Raw genomic sequence first — 20,289 nt, forward strand, 5'->3', positions numbered from 1 at the left:
TGTTCCAGACCCCTAATCATTTTTGTTGCCCTTCGCTGGACTCTCTCCAATTTATCCACATCCTTCTTGAAGTGTGGGGCCCAAAACTGGACACAGTACTCCAGATGAGGCCTCACCAATGTCGAATAGAGGGGAACGATCACGTCCCTCGATCTGCTCGCTATGCCCCTACTTATACATCCCAAAATGCCATTGGCCTTCTTGGCAACAAGGGCACACTGCTGACTCATATCCAGCTTCTCGTCCACTGTCACCCCTAGGTCCTTTTCTGCAGAACTGCTGCCTAGCCATTCGGTCCCTAGTCTGTAGCTGTGCATTGGGTTCTTCCGTCCTAAGTGCAGGACCCTGCACTTATCCTTATTGAACCTCATCAGATTTCTTTTGGCCCAATCCTCCAATTTGTCTAGGTCCTTCTGTATCCTATCCCTCCCCTCCAGCGTATCTACCACTCCTCCCAGTTTAGTATCATCCGCAAATTTGCTGAGAGTGCAATCCACACCATCCTCCAGATCATTTCTGAAGATATTGAACAAAACCGGCCCCAGGACCGACCCTTGGGGCACTCCACTTGATACCGGCTGCCAACTAGACATGGAGCCATTGATAACTACCCGTTGAGCCCGACAATCTAGCCAGCTTTCTACCCACCTTGTAGTGCATTCATCCAGCCATACTTCCTTAACTTGCTGACAAGAATACTGTGGGAGACCGTGTCAAAAGCTTTGCTAAAGTCAAGAAACAATACATCCACTGCTTTCCCTTCATCCACAGAACCAGTAATCTCATCATGGAAGGCGATTAGATTAGTCAGGCATGACCTTCCCTTGGTGAATCCATGCTGGCTGTTCCTGATCACTTTCCTCTCATGCAAGTGCTTCAGGATTGATTCTTTGAGGACCTGCTCCATGATTTTTCCAGGGACTGAAGTGAGGCTGACTGGCCTGTAGTTCCCAGGATCCTCCTTCTTCCCTTTTTTAAAGATTGGCACTACATTAGCCTTTTTCCAGTCATCCGGGACTTCCCCGGTTCGCCACGAGTTTTCAAAGATAATGGCCAATGGCTCTGCAATCACAGCCGCCAGTTCCTTCAGCACTCTCGGATGCAACTCGTCCGGCCCCATGGACTTGTGCACGTCCAGCTTTTCTAAATAGTCCCTAACCACCTCTATCTCCACAGAGGGCTGTCCATCTCTTCCCCATTTTGTGATGCCCAGCGTAGCAGTCTGGGAGCTGACCTTGTTAGTGAAAACAGAGGCAAAAAAAGCATTGAATACATTAGCTTTTTCCACATCCTCTGTCACTAGTTTGCCTCCCTCATTCAGTAAGGGGCCCACACATTCCTTGGCTTTCTTCTTGTTGCCAACATACCTGAAGAAACCCTTCTTGTTACTCTTGACATCTCTGGCTAGCTGCAGCTCCAGGTGCGATTTGGCCCTCCTGATAACATTCCTACATGCCCGAGCAATATTTTTATACTCTTCCCTGGTCATATGTCCAACCTTCCACTTCTTGTAAGCTTCTTTTTTATGTTTAAGATCCGCTAAGATTTCACCATTAAGCCAAGCTGGTCGCCTGCCATATTTACTATTCTTTCGACTCAATTGAGTGACCAATCCTGGCTTGGCACCGCTGGAATCGAGAGATGCAAGGAGGGTAAGAAGCACCCACACCTGATCTCCTATCTTTAGTGTACACATATTTTGAAATAGAGCTCTATACTTTGTTTTCTTTCTTTGGGATTGTGGCTTCAGTTTTGTAACTTGTTTGTGTGTGTAACATCTCTACATTTAAATAAGTAAGCACTAGCAATTTTGTAACCACATGATTAGAATCTAGTTTAATAAATTTTGGTAACCATTTGTGCATAAGCCTGACTTGTTTCTCTGGTTTACTGTAAAGCAGCCGACACAATTAAAGAACCTCAGCCGTTTTGGCTCTAAAGCCTGGCCATTAGGTGAGAGTACTAAGAGCCTAGCGTTGAGTTGTGCCGCCTCCACGGGGCAAACTCTTGGGGCACCTGTCAGTCAATCCTGGCTGCCCGCTGCGAAGGAGCTCTGAGCTCTAGCAGTTAAAGTCACGGGTGTTTAGGACCTTGGGGCATCCGTCAGCCTAGCCTGGGCTGCCCGCCGCAAAGGGACAGTGCGTCCTAGCGGTTAAAGTCACGGATGGTATAAAATGGGCATAGCTGGCACCTCACCAAACATCCTTGGCCATCGGCTAACAGACTATCAGTACACCCACCAGCACCTCCCCAAATACACCTGCCAGTACACACGCACCCCTCCAGCACCTCGCAAATACCACACCCAGTACACCCCCCTTCCAGCACTTCCCCAAATACCCCTCCCAGTATACACGCACCCCCTAGCACCTCTCAAATACCCCTCCCAGTACACACACATTCCTCCCACACACACCCAAATACCCCTCAAAGTACAGACGCACCCTCCCAGCACCCACCCAAATACCCCTCTCAGTACACATGCACCCCTTCTGCACCCCCAAAATACAACTATCAGTATACCCCCCCCCCAACACCTCCCCAAATACACCTGCTAGTACACCTTCTCCACCACTGTTCCCTCTAATTTTTCTCATGCATGAACGGAATTAATTTTGTTATGTGCACCAGTACAGAAGTGATGTGTGATACATCACCTTCAAATTGGTGCACATAACAAAATTCATGTGGTGGGGGTGGGGCTGAGGGGTTCAGAATATGGGAGGGGACTCAGGGCTGGAGCAGCGGGTTGTGGTCTGGGGTGGGGGCAGGTTGAGGTTTCCGACTGGGAGTGCAGGCTCTGGGGTGGGGCCAGGGATGAGGGGCTCAAGGCTGGGGCAGAGGGTTGGGGTGCAGTGTTGTGAGGGCTCTGGCTGGAGGTGTGGGTTCTAGGCTGGAGGCAGGGATGAGGGGCTCAGAACTGGGGCAGAGGGTTGGCGGGGATGAGGGCTCTGACTGGGGGTGTGGGCTCTGGGGTGGGGCTGGGGATGAGGGGTTTAGGCCCTGTGGCTACGGTGGGGAGAGAGGACTCCCCCCCCAGTCCTCTCCCTGCAGCAGCACCTAGGTTGTGGAGAAGAGGCGCCTCTCCTTGCCATGGCAGCTCCAGGGCTGGAGCCATAGGATAGCCACTTCTCCCGCGGCCGTTGAGGGTCTGGGGATGGGCTGGGTTGGGAAAGGGGCACCTCTCCCCTCCGCAGCCCTAAGCATAGAGGGAACTTAATCCTGCACCCCCGAAATATCCCTCCCAGTACACATGCACCAGTCCTGCACCCGCGAAATACTTCTCCCAGTACACATGCACCCTTCCAGTACCTCCCAAATATGCCCCCATCCATATGCACCCCCTGCACTCCCAAAATACCTCTTCCAGTACACATGCACCCCTCCTTCACCCTTCAAATATCACCCCAATACACAACACTCCTCCCACAGCCCCCAAATACTCCTTGCAGTCTGCAGCACCTACCCAAATACCCCTCCAAGTATACATGCACCCTTCCTGCACCCTCCCAAATACCCCTCCCAGTACACAAACACCCCTCTGAGCACCTTCCCAAATACCCCTCACAGTACACACGTACCCCCTCCCAGCACCTAGAATAATAAAATCATAGAAGATTAGGATTGTAAGAGAACTCAGGAAGTCATCTAGTCCACCCCCCGTGCTCAAAGCAGGACCAATACCAACTAAATCATCCCAGCTAGGGTTTTGTCAAGCCGGGCCTTAAAAACCTCCAAGGATGGAGATTCCACCTAGGTAACCCATTCCAGTGCTTCACCACCCTCCCAGTGAAAGGTGAAACCTCCCCAAATACCCACATACCCTCTCCCAGCACCTCCCAAAAATACCCCTCATGGTATATACGCGCCCCTCCCACACCCCTGAAAAACCCATCCCAGTACACACGCCCCTCCCAGTACATATGCACCCTTCCAGCACCCCCCAAATACCCCTCCTATTATACCCCTCATTACACCCTGTGACGTGGCAGTCCATATGTTTTATGGAAATATGTTTATATGTCTGAATATGATGTAACTGGAATATGCTTTGTGCAAAAAGTCTCTTGTAAGGTATCATTACAAAATTTATAATCTACTGAGTGTGTTCATCCTATTTGTATGTATGTATCATTCTTGTGTCTGAAGCTAGAAATATGAAGTATTACTCTGAAGTCCTATTGTAAGTATGCAAAGTGTGGGCCATTAATGGTGGTTTAGAATCTTGATGGCTCCCATTGACCAGGACAATTGATTGTAAATGGCTCTGTTTACTTCCTGTGTTTGCGTGAGTCAGGCCGGAAAGAATGGAGGCTGGGATCTCACAGGACATGTGACCATGTCACCTGGTACTGGAATCCATCTTAAACCTGGTGCTTTTCCATTTAGAAGGAGGGGTGGGGACCCAGAGAGACAAAAGATTCCTGCCTGTGTCAAAGCTATAAAAGGGAGGTGGAACAGAACAAAGGGGGTTGGCAGTCATGAGAAATCCCCTAGTTACCACCTGAGCTGGAGCTAACAAGAACTGTACCGGGGAAAGGATTGGGCCCAGAGTGAGAAGGAGTCTAGTCTGTGAAAGAAGCTTATTGGAACATCTCTGAGGGTGAGATTTACCTGTATTCAGTGTCTTAAATGTATTAGGCTTAGACTTGAGTGTTTTGTTTTATTTTGCTTGGTAACTGTGTTCTGTCTGTTATTACTTGAAACCACTTAAATCCTACCTTTTATACTTAATAAAATCACTTTTGTTTATTAATTAACCCAGAGTAAGTGGTTAATACCTGGGGGAGCAAACAGCTGTGCATATCTCTCTATCAGTGTTCTAGAGGGCAGACAATTTATGAGTTTACCCTGTATAAGCTTTATACAGAGTAAAACTGATTTATTTGGGGTTTGGATCCAATTGGGAGCTGGGTGTCTGGGTGCTGGAGATAGGTAACCTACGGAGTGGTTTTCAGTTAAAACCTGCAACTTTCTAGGTATGGTTCAGAGTTGTGTCTATGTTGCAGCAGACTAACATGTCTGGCTCAACAAGGCAGGATTCTGGAGTCCCAAGCCATCAGGGAAAACGAGCTCAGAGGTAATTGCAGCACATCAGATGACAGTCCCAAGGGGGCCTCTGTGACCAAACCCGTCACATATCCCAAATACCCCTCCCAGTACACATGCACCCATCCCACACCCCTGAAATACTCATCCCAGTACACACACCCCCCCGAAATATCCCCCCAGTACACATGCACCCCTCACATACACCACCCAAATATCTCTCCCAGTACACTCCCATCTCACCCCTCTGAGATCCCTCTCCAGTACACATGCACACTTCCTCCACCCTCCCAAATATTCCTCAGCACACACTCAACCACCAGCACCCTGCAAATATCCCTCCCAATACACATGCACCCCCTCCTGTATCCGCCTTCCAGTACACATGCACCCTTGCTGCACCACCCAAATACTCCCCCGTACCCATCCCGCACCCTGAAATTGCCCTCTCAGTACATGCACAGTCTTGCTGCACCCCACAAATAGCCCCCAGTACACCCCACCCCCCAGAATCAACCAAATTCCTCACGCACAGTTTCTGCATCCTCCCAAATACCCTCCAATACACATGCACCCCCAGAACTCCCCAAATACACTTTTGAGCACATACACCCCTCTGATCCCCCCAAATAGTCTCATTCCCCTAACACTCCCCAAACACCCCTCCCAGCACACTCTCACCCTTCCTGCACACCCCAACAATGTCCCCCCAGCATGTCATCTTTTGGGGAACCTGCAATATGGTAAGACTAACTGTGTCCATACTCAGGGTTTTGCTGGTGTAACTGCTGTGGTAACCTCCCCACCCACACTGATATAGTTTCACTCATGCAAAATCTGTGTGTGGAGCAGGCTGAATCCTTCTGGCCCTTTGTTGCTAGGGTTACCAACCCTCCTGGATTGGACGGGAGTCTCCCGGAATCAGGCTCAATCTCCCAGAGGCTACTGAAGCCAGTCTGGGAGATTTTAGGCCACTAAAAGTCCAGTGGCACAGCGGGGCTAAGGCAGGCTCCCTACCTACCCTGGCTCCGCGTGGCTCCCGGAAGCGGCCAGCACATGCTGCTCCTAGGCACGGGGCATCCAGGGGGGTCTCTGCTCACTGCCCCTACCCTGAGCGCCCACTCTACAGCACTCATTGACTGGGAACCCAGGCAAGGGCAGCACATGGAGCCACCTGGCCCCTCCACCTAGGAGCCAGACATGCTGGCTGTTTCCTGGGAGCCGCCTGAGATAAGCACCACCCAGCTGGAGCCCACACTATGCATTCCCATTTGCACCCCTACCCCAGCCCTGAGCCCCCTCCCACACCCAAACTCCCTCCCAGAGTCCACATCATGCACTCTCTCCCGCACCCCTACCCCCTGTCCCAGGCTCAGCCCGGAGCCCCCTCCCACACTCTGAACCCCTCGGTCCCACCCCCAGCCCAGAGTTAGCATCCCCTCCCTCACTCCAACCCCTGCCCCAGCCCAGTGAAAGTGAGTGAGGGTGGGGGAGAGTGAGTGATGGAGGGAGGGGGTTGGAATGAGTGGGGCCCTTGGGGAAGGGACAGGACAGGGGGTGGGGCAAGGGTGTTTGGGCTTGTGTGATTAGACAGTTGGCAACCCTATTTGTTGCTGGTTTCCAACTGGAAAAGTTGGAGGCTTTTTGGCAGCAGGCTTTCCTCACACCTTCTCATTTTTAAAATTTTTCTCCTAGGAAAACTGTTTGTATGTAAGGGGGAGTCTATTTTGAATGGGGATTTTTCCCATGAAAATTCCCATTTTCCGTCCAGCTGTACTCAGCCCCTTACAGATAGTGTTTAGCAATCTGCAAGATCAATCCATGTTTTGATATTCCTCTACCCTCCCCCCCACACATACGGCTCCTCCACACCCGAACTTTCCTCAGTGCCTTCCACTTTCTCTTGCCCCTCACTAGGCTTCTTTGGTCCTCTCAAACACCATCCTGTCCAACCCTCACTCTCTCCCATCTCCCCCTAACTGCTTTCTCTCACCTGATCTCTACCCTGCTGATGATGCAGCATGTCCTAATTTCCAACCTATGGCATTTCACATTGCCTGCTTCAATGTTTTAATTAACGTTAATAACACTTATTCCAGTGAATTATCTAATTAAGGTTCCTAATAGGTGAGATGACAGAGCCAATGGAAGATAAGTAGATTTTTGACAGAGCAGCACTGAAGGAAAAGGCCTTATAGGGACAGGAAGCTAGTGCTTGTGCCACAGTCAAAATGAAAGCCCCATTGTGCCAGGTGTGGTACGCATATTCTGGAAGACATGGTTTGATCACTTGCATTTGAAATAGCAGTTGGGAATGGAAGGGTAGTAATGAGCAAGGCAAGGGTCTCCTTAGTCCACTAATTTGAGGCTGGCATTAGACAAGGTTTGCAGGAGGGACTCCTATGTTCTTTCGATCTGTCCGTCCTCCCATTGAGCAAGTTCTAAATTTGTCTCACCACCAGGTGGCAGAAATGGCAAACTGTGCATGACAACCAGAAACATGTTTTTTTCCAACCTAACACTTGCATTAGCTAAAGCCACTCTAAGTAGATTCAGGGAGAGGGAATGTGGAGGCAAACATACTGCCTTTTAGATAAACGAGCAGACAGTCACGTGAATGTCTTTGGTTCTCTGTGGTAGAAAAACAACTCATTCATGCTAAATACTCCCCTTAAAGGAGCACAAGCAAATGAGTCTGTGAATTCCAGTAGAGGGTCCTGTAGGCCAGGATATCCAGTGTAAAGTGGCACCCTAAATCCAATTTGGAGTCTGCCTCTGACTTTGCCAGCTGGCAAATTCCAACTGCCAAAGCCTGTGTGAGTGGGTGAGAGATTCTCTCGGTATTTTAAATCTATTAGAATAAGAAGGGGGAAATAAAAGCTGGCTTCTGTTCCCAACTGGAATGGCTCCTGAGTAGTAATACCTTGTTAGAACTCATCACCATGCATTTTTTGACAGGTTTCCATGCCCCGTTTGGGGCTTTTGTCCTGCCTTCCCACCCTGTTTCTGTTGGCGCCGAAGTTTAGCGCCGACGGCCATTTTGAAAAAAAATTTTGTGTGCGTTTGAATGGGGAAAGTGTTGTGCTTGGATACATGGAGAGCAGTTTAAAGTTTGGGTAAGGTTTATTGAAAAAAGGGGATTATGTAAGGAGAGCTGTTGTTAAAGGGCAGGTTATTAAAGAAAAGAGATGATGGGGTGCTATAAAAGAATAGAATACACTGTGATACCCAGTGATACACTGAGAGACGAGAGCGAGAGAAGTTTAGGGTTGATGAAAAGGAAAGTCTGTGAGAGTGATGGGTCGTCCTTCAGGATAGCTTGTAGACCCATCACTCTCACAGATCTTGGGAGACAGGTCAGTCCTTGCTTACAGCCAGCACCCCAACCTGAAGCAAATACTCACCAGCAACCATACACCACACAACAGAACCACTAACCCAGGAACCTATCCTTGCAACAAAGCCCGTTGCCAACTCTGTCCACATATCTATTCAGGGGACACCATCATAGGGCCTAATCACATCAGCCACACTATCAGAGGGTCTTTCACCTGCACATCTACCAGTGTGATATATGCCATCATGTGCCCCTCTGCCATGTACATGTGCCCCTCAGCAATGCCCCTCTGCCATGTACATTGGTCAAACTGGACAGTCTCTATGTAAAAGAATAAATGGACACAAATCAGACATCAAGAATTATAACATTAAAAAACCAGTTGGAGAACACTTCAATCTCTTTGGTCACTCGATTACAGACCTAAAGTTGCAATTCTTCAACAAAAAAACTTCAAAAACAGACTCCAACGAGAGACTGCTGAATTGGAATTAATTTGCAAACTGGATACAATTAACTTAGGCTTGAAGAGAGACTGGGAGTGGATGGGTCATTACACAAAGTAAAACTATTTCCCCGTGTTTATTCCCCCCCCCCCATTGTTCCGCAGACGTTCTTGTCAACTGCTGGAAATGGCCCACCTTGATTATCACTACAAAAGGTTTTTTCTCCCCCGCTCTCCTGCTGGTAATAGCTCACCTTAAGTGATCACTCTCTTTACAGTGTGTATGGTAACACCCACTGTTTCATGTTCTCTATGTATATAAATCTCCCCACTGTATTTTCCACTGAATGCATCCGATGAAGTGAGCTGTAGCTCACGAAAGCTTATGCTCAAATAAATTGGTTAGTCTCTAAGGTACCACAAGTACTCCTTTTCTTTTTGCGAATACAGATTAACACGGCTGCTACTCTGAAACCTATTCTTTTATAGCATCCCATCATCTCTCTTTTCTTTAATAACCTGCCCTTTAACAACAGCTCTCCTTACGCAATCCCCTTTTTTCGATAAACCTTAACCAAACTTTAAACTGCTCTCCATGTATCCAAGCACAACACCTCCCCCATTCAAACGCACACAAAATTTTTTTTCAAAATGGCCAACAGCACCAAACTTCGGCGCCAACGGAAAGGGGGTGGGAAGGACAACAAAAATGATTAGGGGACTGGAACAGATGACTTATGAGGAGAGGCTGAGGGAACTGGAATTGTTTAGTCTGCAGAAGAGAAGAATGAGAGGGGATTTGATAGCTGCTTTCAACTACCTGAAAGGGGGTTCCAAAGAGGATGGATCTAGATCTCAGTGGTAGCAGATGACAGGACAAGGAGTAACGGTCTCAAGTTGTAGTGGGGGGCGATTTAGGTTGGATATTAGGAAAAACTTTTTCACTAGGAGGGTGGTGAAACACTGGAATGCGTTACCTAGGGAGGTGGTGGAATCTCCTTCCTTAGAAGTTTTTAAGGTCAGGCTTGACAAAGCCCTGGCTGGGATGATTTAATTGGGGATCGGTCCTGCTTTGAGCAGGGGGTTGGACTAGATGACCTCCTGAGGTCCCTTCCAACCCTGATATTCTATGATTCTATGATTCTAAGGTGGGACAAAAGCCCCAAACGGGGCATGGAAACCTGTCAAAAATGCATGGTGATGAGTGCTATCGAGCTATTACTACTCTCCTGAATGAGTCTGTTGGTAGTGGGAGTTCTGTCCTTATTCAACAAGCCCATTCCCTCAGTCCCACACATCCCCTAAACCATCTCCTCTTGTTCTATATCAGGGGATGTTATTCCACCCAGTGAAGAAGATCGCAAGAAGATCATCAGGCAGATGAAGGTACGCACCACACTAAAAGGGGATAAGAGCTGGATCTACCCACAAAACTCAGACAATGAGGAGGAGATGAAGAGAAGCTCATTGTAAGTAGGATACCAGTCTCACCCACCCCCAGCTTGTTGCCCCTTCCTCCCAGAATTCTGTGGTATTTTGGTAGAGTTCCTTCCCCAAACTCAGTGGAGTCATGGGACAACTCCATCACCGTCAGGCATTCCCTAAGGGTGACACAAGGCCATGCGGCTGGCAATGAAGTCACAATCAAATGGATGCATCGCTTGTATTTACTTTTGATAGTTAAATGGAAATGACCTATCCAGAGAACCATGAACCCAGGAGCTTGGAGGAGTTTTTAATCCCCAGGAGGAGATGTCCACCTGCAAATGGGAAAGGATCAGCTGAACTCATGGAGCCAGTCCTGCGCAATGCTCTGGCCCTGTGATTGCTGACCTGGTAAAAAGGGGCTGCAAAGCTGCCTGAAGTGGGCAGATGGAGGTTGCCCCACGTTGGGGAATCCTGGACCCTAAGAGTTGTAAAGCCAACACAACTAGCTCTCCACCACCCCCTGCTGGTCCCAGGGGCATGGCATTACCCTTGCAAGGTGCATTGGGTGGAGCTTGGGACTACAGATACTTAAAGAGCCAGAGTTTTATTAAACTGCTTAATGAAAAACAAAACAAAAAATCTCCCTCCTCTCTAAACAAGCCTCCCCAGTGCTGATGAAACCTGAGTGTGTCAGCAAACTGGCAGCTGACCACAGGATGCTCCATCCCCATGCCAGTTTGGATGCTGTAGATTATCTGGCAGGGACTTTGCTCCCTACTAGTTTATAAAGCACCATCTGCAGCATGAGCGCTCTCTAAATAACAGCAGCAAAATAGGGAGGCAGACAGTGCAATCCCAGTGGGTGGGGCACCAGAGTAATTCAGGAGACCTGGGTTCTGGGTCTGCCACAGACTCGCTGTGTGACTTTGAGCAAGTCACTTTCCACTCTTTGTGCTTCACTTTCCCCATCTGTGCAATGGGGCTAATGCTCCTTGCCTCATGGTGAGGTGCTTTGAGATCTGTGGATGAAAGAGCTGGGTGAGTATGATGACAGCAATGTGGTTCTTCAGGGAGCATTGCCTGCATGGGATTTCCTTCATGGGTGAAGTCCTCTCTGACTGCAGCACGACATTGCCACGCTGGCACCACGATGTGCCATGCACATGGGCTGGCACTGGAGGTGTGTTTTACTCACATAACTGTCACATTTGGCATGTCTAAAGAAGTTGAGAATTGTGTGAATGGGACTGTTGCCATTGTGATTCTATTCCTTCCCCCCACCAGGCACTTACCATGTAGGTCTGGAAAGATTGATGGGGGATCCCCAGCCTCAGCATCTGTTACACCCCACGGTAACAGGTAACTGAAGGCTTCTGGCTGGGATGGTATAAATATGCAGTGCCATTGCAGCTGCCTGGGCATGGGGTTCTTCGAGGTCTCCTCACACCCACTCCTGGTATTATTAGGTTATAAAACATAATACTGGAGGAGAGCTGCACCCATTGTGCTCAGCACAGCATTCTGCAAGCATTCATCTTGGACAGAGCATGGCCCCAATCCTGCAAGTTCATACATGCGGATGGATCCATGTGCCACCGTAGTGCCATGTATGGCCCCAATCAGTGGCAGATTATCCAATGGGCTGATGGGGCCTGTGCCCAGAGGCCCTGGCCAATTAGGGGGGCCCTGGAAAAATGGGTGCCCCTGCCTCAGCAGAAATCTACCGCAGGGTGGCGGAAGCCCAGAGCCCTGACAGAAGCACCATGCAGGGGGCAGGTGGGGGAAGCCCCAGCGCCCAGACCCCCGCTGCAGCCCTGGGACTGGAGGAGCTCTCACTCCCTGCTGTGGCCTCAGGGCTGGGAGAGCTCTCATTCCCTGTTGCAGCCCCAGGGCTGTGGTCGGGAGACACAGCTTCTCTCATGTTAGGGCCATGGGGGACAGGGGAGGGAGGCAGAAAGGAGCAAATGGGTTGCGGGGCCACAGTGTGTGGGGGGGTGGAATTGTTCACTGCCGTGGGTGGAACAGGGGTGGGGCTGTGGGGGAAAGGGGCAGAATGGGGTGTGGCCATGGGCAGGCAGAAGGGGCAGTAGGGATGGGACTGCAGGCAGAAGGGGCGGGGGAGCAGGGGCACTTGCTCTGGCCCAGGGCCCCAGGAAACCTTAATCCACCTCTGGCCCCAAGCCTGCAAGCTCACAGGTGCAGGTGGATTTGTGTGCTGGCACGCTGCTTTGGATGGCCCTGATTCTGCAAGCTTATGGATTCAGGGGGATCCCTGTGCCAGTGTGGTGCCTGGGCATAAGGGTCCAGCTGTTTGGATCCTAAGAAAATAAAAATATGGGGCACTGGTTAGCCGAATGTTTGAGCCCCCTGCTGGCTGCAGTCCCATTGCTGAAAAGTGACAGTCCTTGCCGATCTGAATTTTTCATTAATAACTCTCCTGTGAGTGGTTTGCTGCCACTTCCCCCTTCTCCTCCATGGCCTCTTGTCTGTTCTTGTTGCATTCCTCCTCTCATTAGCTGGCAGGATTCTCCATGGAGGGCCTTTGCTTGTGGCCTTCCTGTAAAGCAGCATGCACATTGAGGCACTATAGATAATAACAGCAACACTTGTGACATTGCAGGGGAGTGCACTGAAATAAAAATGTGGCCGCTTTTGGATAGGTATTTTCTGTGTCCCATCCCACCCCCACAGCCGGAGGAGCTGGTTCTCCCCACCAGGGCCGGTGGAGCTTGCTCTCCATGCCTGCCCCCCATGGCTGGTGGAGTTCACTCTCAACTGGCAGCTGTAGGATCTGGATCTCCCTCTGTGGACTCAGGGCCAGAGGAACTTGGTCTTCCCACCCTGGCCCCAGAGGAGTTCTTTGCCCTCATTGATTGGAGGGCCTGTGCCCCTGCTTCCCGCCCCCCCACGCACACCCCTGTGACATTGGCAATGTGATGCCTTTGGGGGCATGTTCACCTCTCAGTGAAAGGGGAGGAGTGGAGTCTGCTGTAGCGGAGGTAAGGGGGAGAGCAAGGTGCTCAGAAACCCAGTGGTAACAAGGACCACTGTCTTTTTGTTCTGTTTGTACAGCGCCCAGTATGGGCGTCCTGGTCAGTGACTGGGGTTCTGACATGTTTCTGCAATACAAATAATTAATAGGCCAAGATTTCCAAGAGCATCTAGTGATTCTGGGTGCCCAACTTGAGATATGTTAAAAGGGGCCAGACTTTCACCAAAGCCCAGATCCTCAAAGGTATTTAGGCTTCTAACTCACACTGAAAGAGCCTAAGCACCTTTGAGGACCGGGGCCCCAGCCACTACAAATCAGAACCTTTAAGGTATCTCAGGTTGAGCACCCAAACATTGAAACATCTCAAATGACTAGTCACTTTTGAAAATCCAGTGTGGCCATTCTTATGCTGCTTCTCCTGCAGTCCCTGTCCTACTTTCACTGTCAAAAAGACATTTCTGATTCAATATTTCACAGGTTTTTATGTCAGTCCTTTTAGCATGTCACAATTTGCAGGTTCTAACCCTATCTGACAATGTTTCCTTCCTATTCCCCTAAGGGAGTGTTTCCCCAAACGCCTTCGCTGGCTGAACAGCAGGCCCCTTCTGCAGATGGACATTTGAATAAGTTAATGTAATAATGTATGTTGTTCTATAAGAGAGACAATGTTTGTTTGATCCATTATCCATCCACGTATATTCCATCTGTGGATTTATCTTTGTTTCATGAATTAAATAGACTGTCAGCATAATTTTTTAAAGAATTAGTCAGTTTCCTGATAGAGCCCCTTACAGCACATCCTGAAATAGCGTAAAAAAAATTCCTTTGGAGCTATTTGTAAACAATAGTGGCTACATAAACTTTGGATGGGGATGTGAAATAGCATCACGGGGCTCTGGATTTCCACTATTGTGGCTTTGAACAGCACCAGAAGCCCTGCTGCACTGACAGCCTTGTACCCTATGGATATTGCTGCTCCTGTTTCTTTCTTGTGAGTTTTTGATTTCTATTCACTGTGTAGGTTGCCAGGTTCCAAGCCCACCTCCGGTTACCTCATCAGGTTGGTATGAAGAGCCCCATCCCTGGAGTTAGAAACACTGGGGCTGCAGGTGACAGAGGCTAAGACAGTAGAGGATAAAATGGGTGAAATATCAATATCACCTGGGTTTCACTGTTATGGTGGTGTCTGACTGTGGAACCCCCTGTGGGTAGACATGTTTGGGTGCTTAACAAGCAGAGCACTGGCAGTGATGGGAAATCAGATCTCATAGCCTGAGGAGTAAGGTAGTCACTTGGTGGGGGTGTCAGAAAGTCTCTCCCCAGTCCCTTGTAAACAGGAGTGTACTAGAAACCCAGAGCACTGTGGGATTCACCATCCATTGCAGCACTAGATGTTGACCAGCAATGGACTTGGTCCTCTGTGGTCTGCCAGAGGATCATGTATCCTGTATTGCCACACTCCCGAGTCCATGTGGGAGCTGATTAAGTGTTGACTACAACCATGGAATGGTTGAATCTCTTTCTGACCCAACATCTTGCCCCCAACATGAGACATAGGCCCTTGCATTAGCCAAAACGCTAGGTGTATTCGCGTCCTCTCACAATTCCATTACCCTTTGGGTGCTGGATGGATCCTGGTACACACTCAAGGGTCACAAAGTCATCATGCTTCCATGGAATGTGAGGCTGGGCAGTGCGTCCCCATCAGGCTACACAGATGCCATTGTGATGGACAGAGATTATACAGTCATAATGTACTGGAGGTGATGAGAGCCCTGCAATCTATGAGGAAAATCTGCAGCTTAATAGATTTGATGGAAAGAGATTTGGTGCCCACTTTAGCATGGTTCTCTCCTCTAGGGCCTTTCTCGATGTCTCCCTCAGCCTTTCTGTAATCTTTGTTCTAAGATAGCCCTGAACCTAACTACAGTACTCCTCTTCCTATAGGGGTGTGTTCACCAGGACTATTGAAAAGACGTCGCCCGAGAGCACCTTCTATTCCAATGGCACGCAGAAAAGGTTTGTCTGATCCTATTCTTCATACAAGACCTACTTGGGGTTTTGGAATATTCTGCATACACTGGTGCCCAGTCTTTGATTTCATACAGTGCCTGTAGAGTCCCACAGATCTCCATTAAACTCTGGCAAAGCCACTCCAACCACAATCCAGAATCCAGAGATGATGAAGCTTCTAACAAACTAGAGAGAGACTTGGACCCAACCCGCTGCACTTGGAGCACATTCAAAACTCCAAACTCGGATTCCAATTCTGTGGCTTCATGCCATCTTTAAACTGAACCAGTTGTGGTGCATAGTGGAAAGGTTCAGCTTGGCCCCCCATTGACTTCTGAGAAGGCAGCCGGAAGTTGTCTGAGAAGGCAGCCGGAAGTGGGAGTGTTCTGGGTGTGCCCTCATTTTTTATCTTGGGATAGCTTGGCCCAGAAATCATGTGCTGATTAGAGCTTTTTGGAGTGGGTAGGAACCTTGAGAAAATGTCCATGCTGGTTTCATTCAATAATCATTGTAACAAACCTAATCACAAAAATAACAAAAACATTTTATAACAATGATGATGTTGTTGTTTATTTTTGAAACCTGGAGTGGTCACCCCCAGCTTGCCACTAGCATTACACGGCCCTGGCATCAGGAGTACTTGTGGGGTGGAGAGTTGCAAGCTAGCATAGCCAATCCTGAGTCTTCCCCGTGGCAGGATGATTTACGGCTTCTTTGCCACCTTGGCACACCCATGCATTTCCCCCTTTAAGGTCCAGTGGATGATGCTAGAGAGAGCAGTTTTACAAGATGTGTGTCTCTCTCTCCTTGTAACAAGATAGGGTTGTGTGATGGAGGGGGATTCCAAACCCAGTAATGACAGTTTTCAGGAGCCCTTGGGAAACTACTGGGCCCTCATATCTCAGCCCAGGACAGCTCACAAGGACAATGTGCTGGCCATACTTTGGCTAAAGTAATCAGCATGATCCATTAGGTCATCCTTTTTACCCTTCTCTTGTGAAACATTCTTGAATCTGCATGGGAGGGAGGCTGGCGTGAGGGCAAGAGGTCACAAGTGCCACATTAATGGAAGTGACTGTGTGTTATCTGCAGTGCTGCAGCTCAGGCTAAGAGTTCCAGCCTCCCCCGCTTCTCCTCCGGATACAAGATGACAACTGAGGATTATAAGAAACTGTGAGTGTACTGAGAGGAGCAGTGCACTGCTTATCGAACTGCAGGGCCTCGCCTGGTGCAATCGCCTGCGTGATGGAGCCACCTGCTCAGCCAGGCTGATCTCTCTGCTTGCTGAGCATTCCATTGCCCTTCATTTTAAAAGAAGTTACTGCGTGGAGCTTCCCTCTGCATGGGGTGAATTTTGTCCTTAGTAAATCCAGTTGGGACAGGAGCCAGAAGCCTCCAAACTACCACAAGGGGTGCTTGCTTTGCTGTATCTGTGGCCTGTCTGAAAGCAAGAAATACAGAAATCTCGTGTCTGGGCCTGCTGCCAGGCCACCTCCTGACTTTTCTGATCAAAGCAGGTTCTGGCTGAGCATTCAGCATTATCATCTGCTTAAGCCCTGTAAATCAGAAAACCTGGACAGGGATATGTTTTCACCATGGTGCATGGAAAATAAAAGTGCCTCTCCCATAAATGAGGGTGAGGATTCCAGTGCCCTCCTTTAGGTGCTGCACTGACGTCTACACCTAAGTCATCTCATCATCTGTGCTCACCTGGCTAAGGCTGCTCCAAAGTCTGTTATTCAGCGCCCATTGCTTTAAATGCTTTTATGACTAGGTACGAAAACAAAGCCATTAACATAGCTCTCCCCTTCTCTTGGATTCAGGGCTCCATTCAATGTCAGGCAAATATCAGTGGACTCAGATGAAGAGAAACCAGCTTTTTCCCCAGATGAACATAAGAAGAGGTACAAACTGCTGCAGTCAATATCTTTCCATGCAGGGGTTGTGGGGATTCAAAGGACACAACAGAAAGTATCTTTTCATCTTATCTACCAGCATCATGCGGGTCAGGTTTATGAAAACTTTAGCTGAGCCAGTCAGAATAATAATGCATTTCTATAGAGAGAGCATCAATGCCCCCAGGCCTCTGGGCTCCTAACAAAATATAATTAAAAGCCTGACGTGATTCAAAATGACAGCACGGCCCAATTAATTTCCTAGAGAGTGAGAGGTGGAGGGGAACCCATCAGCAACATACAGTTTATGTGACTGGATGGAAAAAATGGTGTAAAGACTTAGAAATATCCTGGGAGTAAAGTGAGCAAGCTGTTTTCTGTAGCCAGACCCGAGCTCCAGAATTCTAAGTCTGGACACTTTTGCATTTGGATCTAAATCCAGATCTGAACTTCCATAGCTCAGGCCCAGCTCTAGCTTTCACATCACTTCCTCTGTAAGGCAGGACTTCCTGGAACACTGCCTCAGAAGCAGCCAATCAGAGTTCCTGACACTTGAAATAATATTTTCAGAACTACCCTTTTCTGGCACGGGTCTTTTGGAATGGAAACATATATTTTGACAGACTTGTTGAAAATCTCTGTGTAAGGATAAAAGGGGTAAAAAACAATTGTGATGTCATGGTATGGGTCTACTACAGACCACCTAACCAAGAAGAGATGGATGAGGCTTTTTTTAAACAACTAACAAAATCTTCCAAAGCACAGGACTTGGTGGTAATGGGGGACTTCAACTATTCAGGCATCAACTAACACAGATTATCCAACAAGTTCTTGGAATGTATTGGAGACATTTTTTTATTTCAGAAGGTGGAGGAAGCTACTAGGGGAGAGGCTATTCTAAATCTGATTTTGACAAATAGGGAGAAACTGGTTGAGAATTTGAAAGTGGAAGGCAGCTTGGGTGAAAGGAACCATGAAATGGTAGAGTTCATGATTATAAGGAATGGTAGGAAGGAGAACAGCAAAATAAAGACAATGAATTTCAAGAAGGTGGACTTTAGCAAATTCAGGAGTTGGTAGGTAAGATCCCATAGGAAGCAAGTCTAAGGGGAAAACAATTGAAGACAGTTGGCAGTTTTTCAGAGACATTATTAAGGGCACAAAAGCAAACTGCATAGGAAAGATAGGAAGTATGGCAAGAGACCACCTGGTTTAACCAGAAGATCTTCAATGATCTTAAACTTAAAAAAGAGTCCTACAAAAAGTGGAAACTCGGTCAAATTTCACAGGATGAATATAAACAAATAACACAAGTAGGTAGGGACAAAATTAGAAAGGCCAAGGCATAAAACAAGATCAAACTAGCTAGAGACATATATGGTAACAAGAAACATTCTACATTAGAAGAAAGAAGAAGACCAAGGACAGGGTAGGCCTGTTACTCAATGAGGGGGACAAACAATAACAGAAAATGTGGATATGGCAGAGGTGCTTAATGATTTCTTTGTTTCGGTTTTCACCAAGAAGGTTGGTGGTGATTGGACATCTAACATAGTGAATGTCAGTGAAAATGAGGTAGGATCAGAGGCTAAAATAGGAAAGAACAAGTTAAAAATTACTTAGATGTCTTCAAATCACGAGAACCTGATGAAATGCATCCTAGACTACTCCAGGAGCTGACTGAGGAGATATCTGAGCCATTCGCGATTATCTTTGAAAAGTTATGGAAGATGGAAGACATTCCAGAAGACTGGAAAGGGGCAAATACAGTGCCCATCTATAAAAAGGGAAATAAAGACAAACCAAGGAATTACTGACCAGTCAGCTTAACTTCTGTGCCCAGAACGTTAATAAAGCAAATAATTAAGCAATCAATTTGCAAACATCTAGAAAATAATAAGGTGGTAAGTAACAGCATGGATTAGTGAAGAACAAATTTTGTCATATCAACCTGATAGCTTTCTTTCAAAGGGTAACAAGCCTTGTGGATGGGGGGAAGCGGTAGACGTATCTTGACTTTAGTAAAGTTTTTGATACTATCTCACATGACTTTCTCATAAACAAATTATGGAAATGGAACCTAGATGGAGCTATTATAAGGTGGGTGCATAACTGGTTGGAAAACCATTCCCAGAGAGTAGTTATCAGTGGTTCACAGTCATGCTGGAAGGGCATAATGAGTGGGGTCCTGCAGGGATCAGTTCTCTGGCCAGTTCTGTTCAATATCTTCATCAATGATTTAAATAATGTCATAGAGAGTACACTTATAAAATGTTTGTGGATTATACCAGGATGGGAGAGATTGCAAGTGCTTTGGAGGACAGGACTATAATTCAAAATGATCTGGACAAACTGGAGAAATGGTCTGAAGTAAATAGGATGAAATTCAATAAGGACAAATGCAGAGTACTCCACTTAGGAAGGAACAATCAGTTGCACACATACAAAATGGGAAATTACTGGCTAGGAAGGAGTACTACGGAAAGGGATCTTGGGGTCATAGTTGACCACAAACTAAATATGAGTCAACAGTGTAACACTGCTGCAAAAAAAAAGCGAACATCATTCTGGGATGTATTAGCAGGAGTGTTGTAAGCAAGACACAAAAAAGTAATTCTTCTGCTCTACTCTGTGCTGATTAGTCCTCAACTGTAGTATTGTGTTTAGTTCTGGGTGCCACATTTCAGGAAAGATGTGGACAAATTGGAGAAAGTCCAGAGAAGAGTAACAAAACTGATTAAAGGTCTAGAAAACATGACCTCTGAGAGAAGATTGAAAAAATTGGGTTTGTTTAGTCTGGAAAAGAGAAGAGTGAGAGGGGACATGATAACAGTTTTCAAGTGCATAAAAGGTTGTTACAAGGAGGAGGGAGAAAATTTTTTCTTCCTAACCTTTGAGGATAGGATAAGAAGCAAAGGGATTCAATTGCAGCAATGGAAATTTAGGTTGGACATTAGGAAAAACTTCCTAACTGTCAGAGTGGTTAAGCACTGGAATAAATTGCCTAGGGAGGTTGTGGAATCTTCATCATTGAGGATTTTAAAGAGCAGGTTGGACAAACACCTTTCAGGGATGGTCTAGATAATACTTAGTCCTGCCATGAGTGCAGGGGACTGGACTAGATGACCTC

General features: G+C 47.6%; 1 protein-coding gene across 2 annotated transcripts in view; it reads left to right on the top strand.

Moving 5' to 3' along the window:
- The window catches only part of ZNF185 (zinc finger protein 185 with LIM domain), a 169,155-nt gene that overhangs the window by 82,586 nt on the left and 66,280 nt on the right, over positions 1–20,289 (top strand). For both annotated transcript variants that reach the window (XM_075132340.1, XM_075132339.1), the window contains 6 exons: positions 10,162–10,300; positions 11,544–11,618; positions 14,273–14,311; positions 15,199–15,270; positions 16,357–16,437; positions 17,088–17,168. In XM_075132340.1, the coding sequence (XP_074988441.1) occupies positions 10,162–10,300; positions 11,544–11,618; positions 14,273–14,311; positions 15,199–15,270; positions 16,357–16,437; positions 17,088–17,168 (487 nt within the window). The remainder of the gene's footprint in view (positions 1–10,161; positions 10,301–11,543; positions 11,619–14,272; positions 14,312–15,198; positions 15,271–16,356; positions 16,438–17,087; positions 17,169–20,289) is intronic.

This window comes from Caretta caretta, chromosome 9, assembly GCF_965140235.1.
Source record: "Caretta caretta isolate rCarCar2 chromosome 9, rCarCar1.hap1, whole genome shotgun sequence".
Classification (NCBI taxonomy): Eukaryota; Metazoa; Chordata; order Testudines; family Cheloniidae; genus Caretta; species Caretta caretta.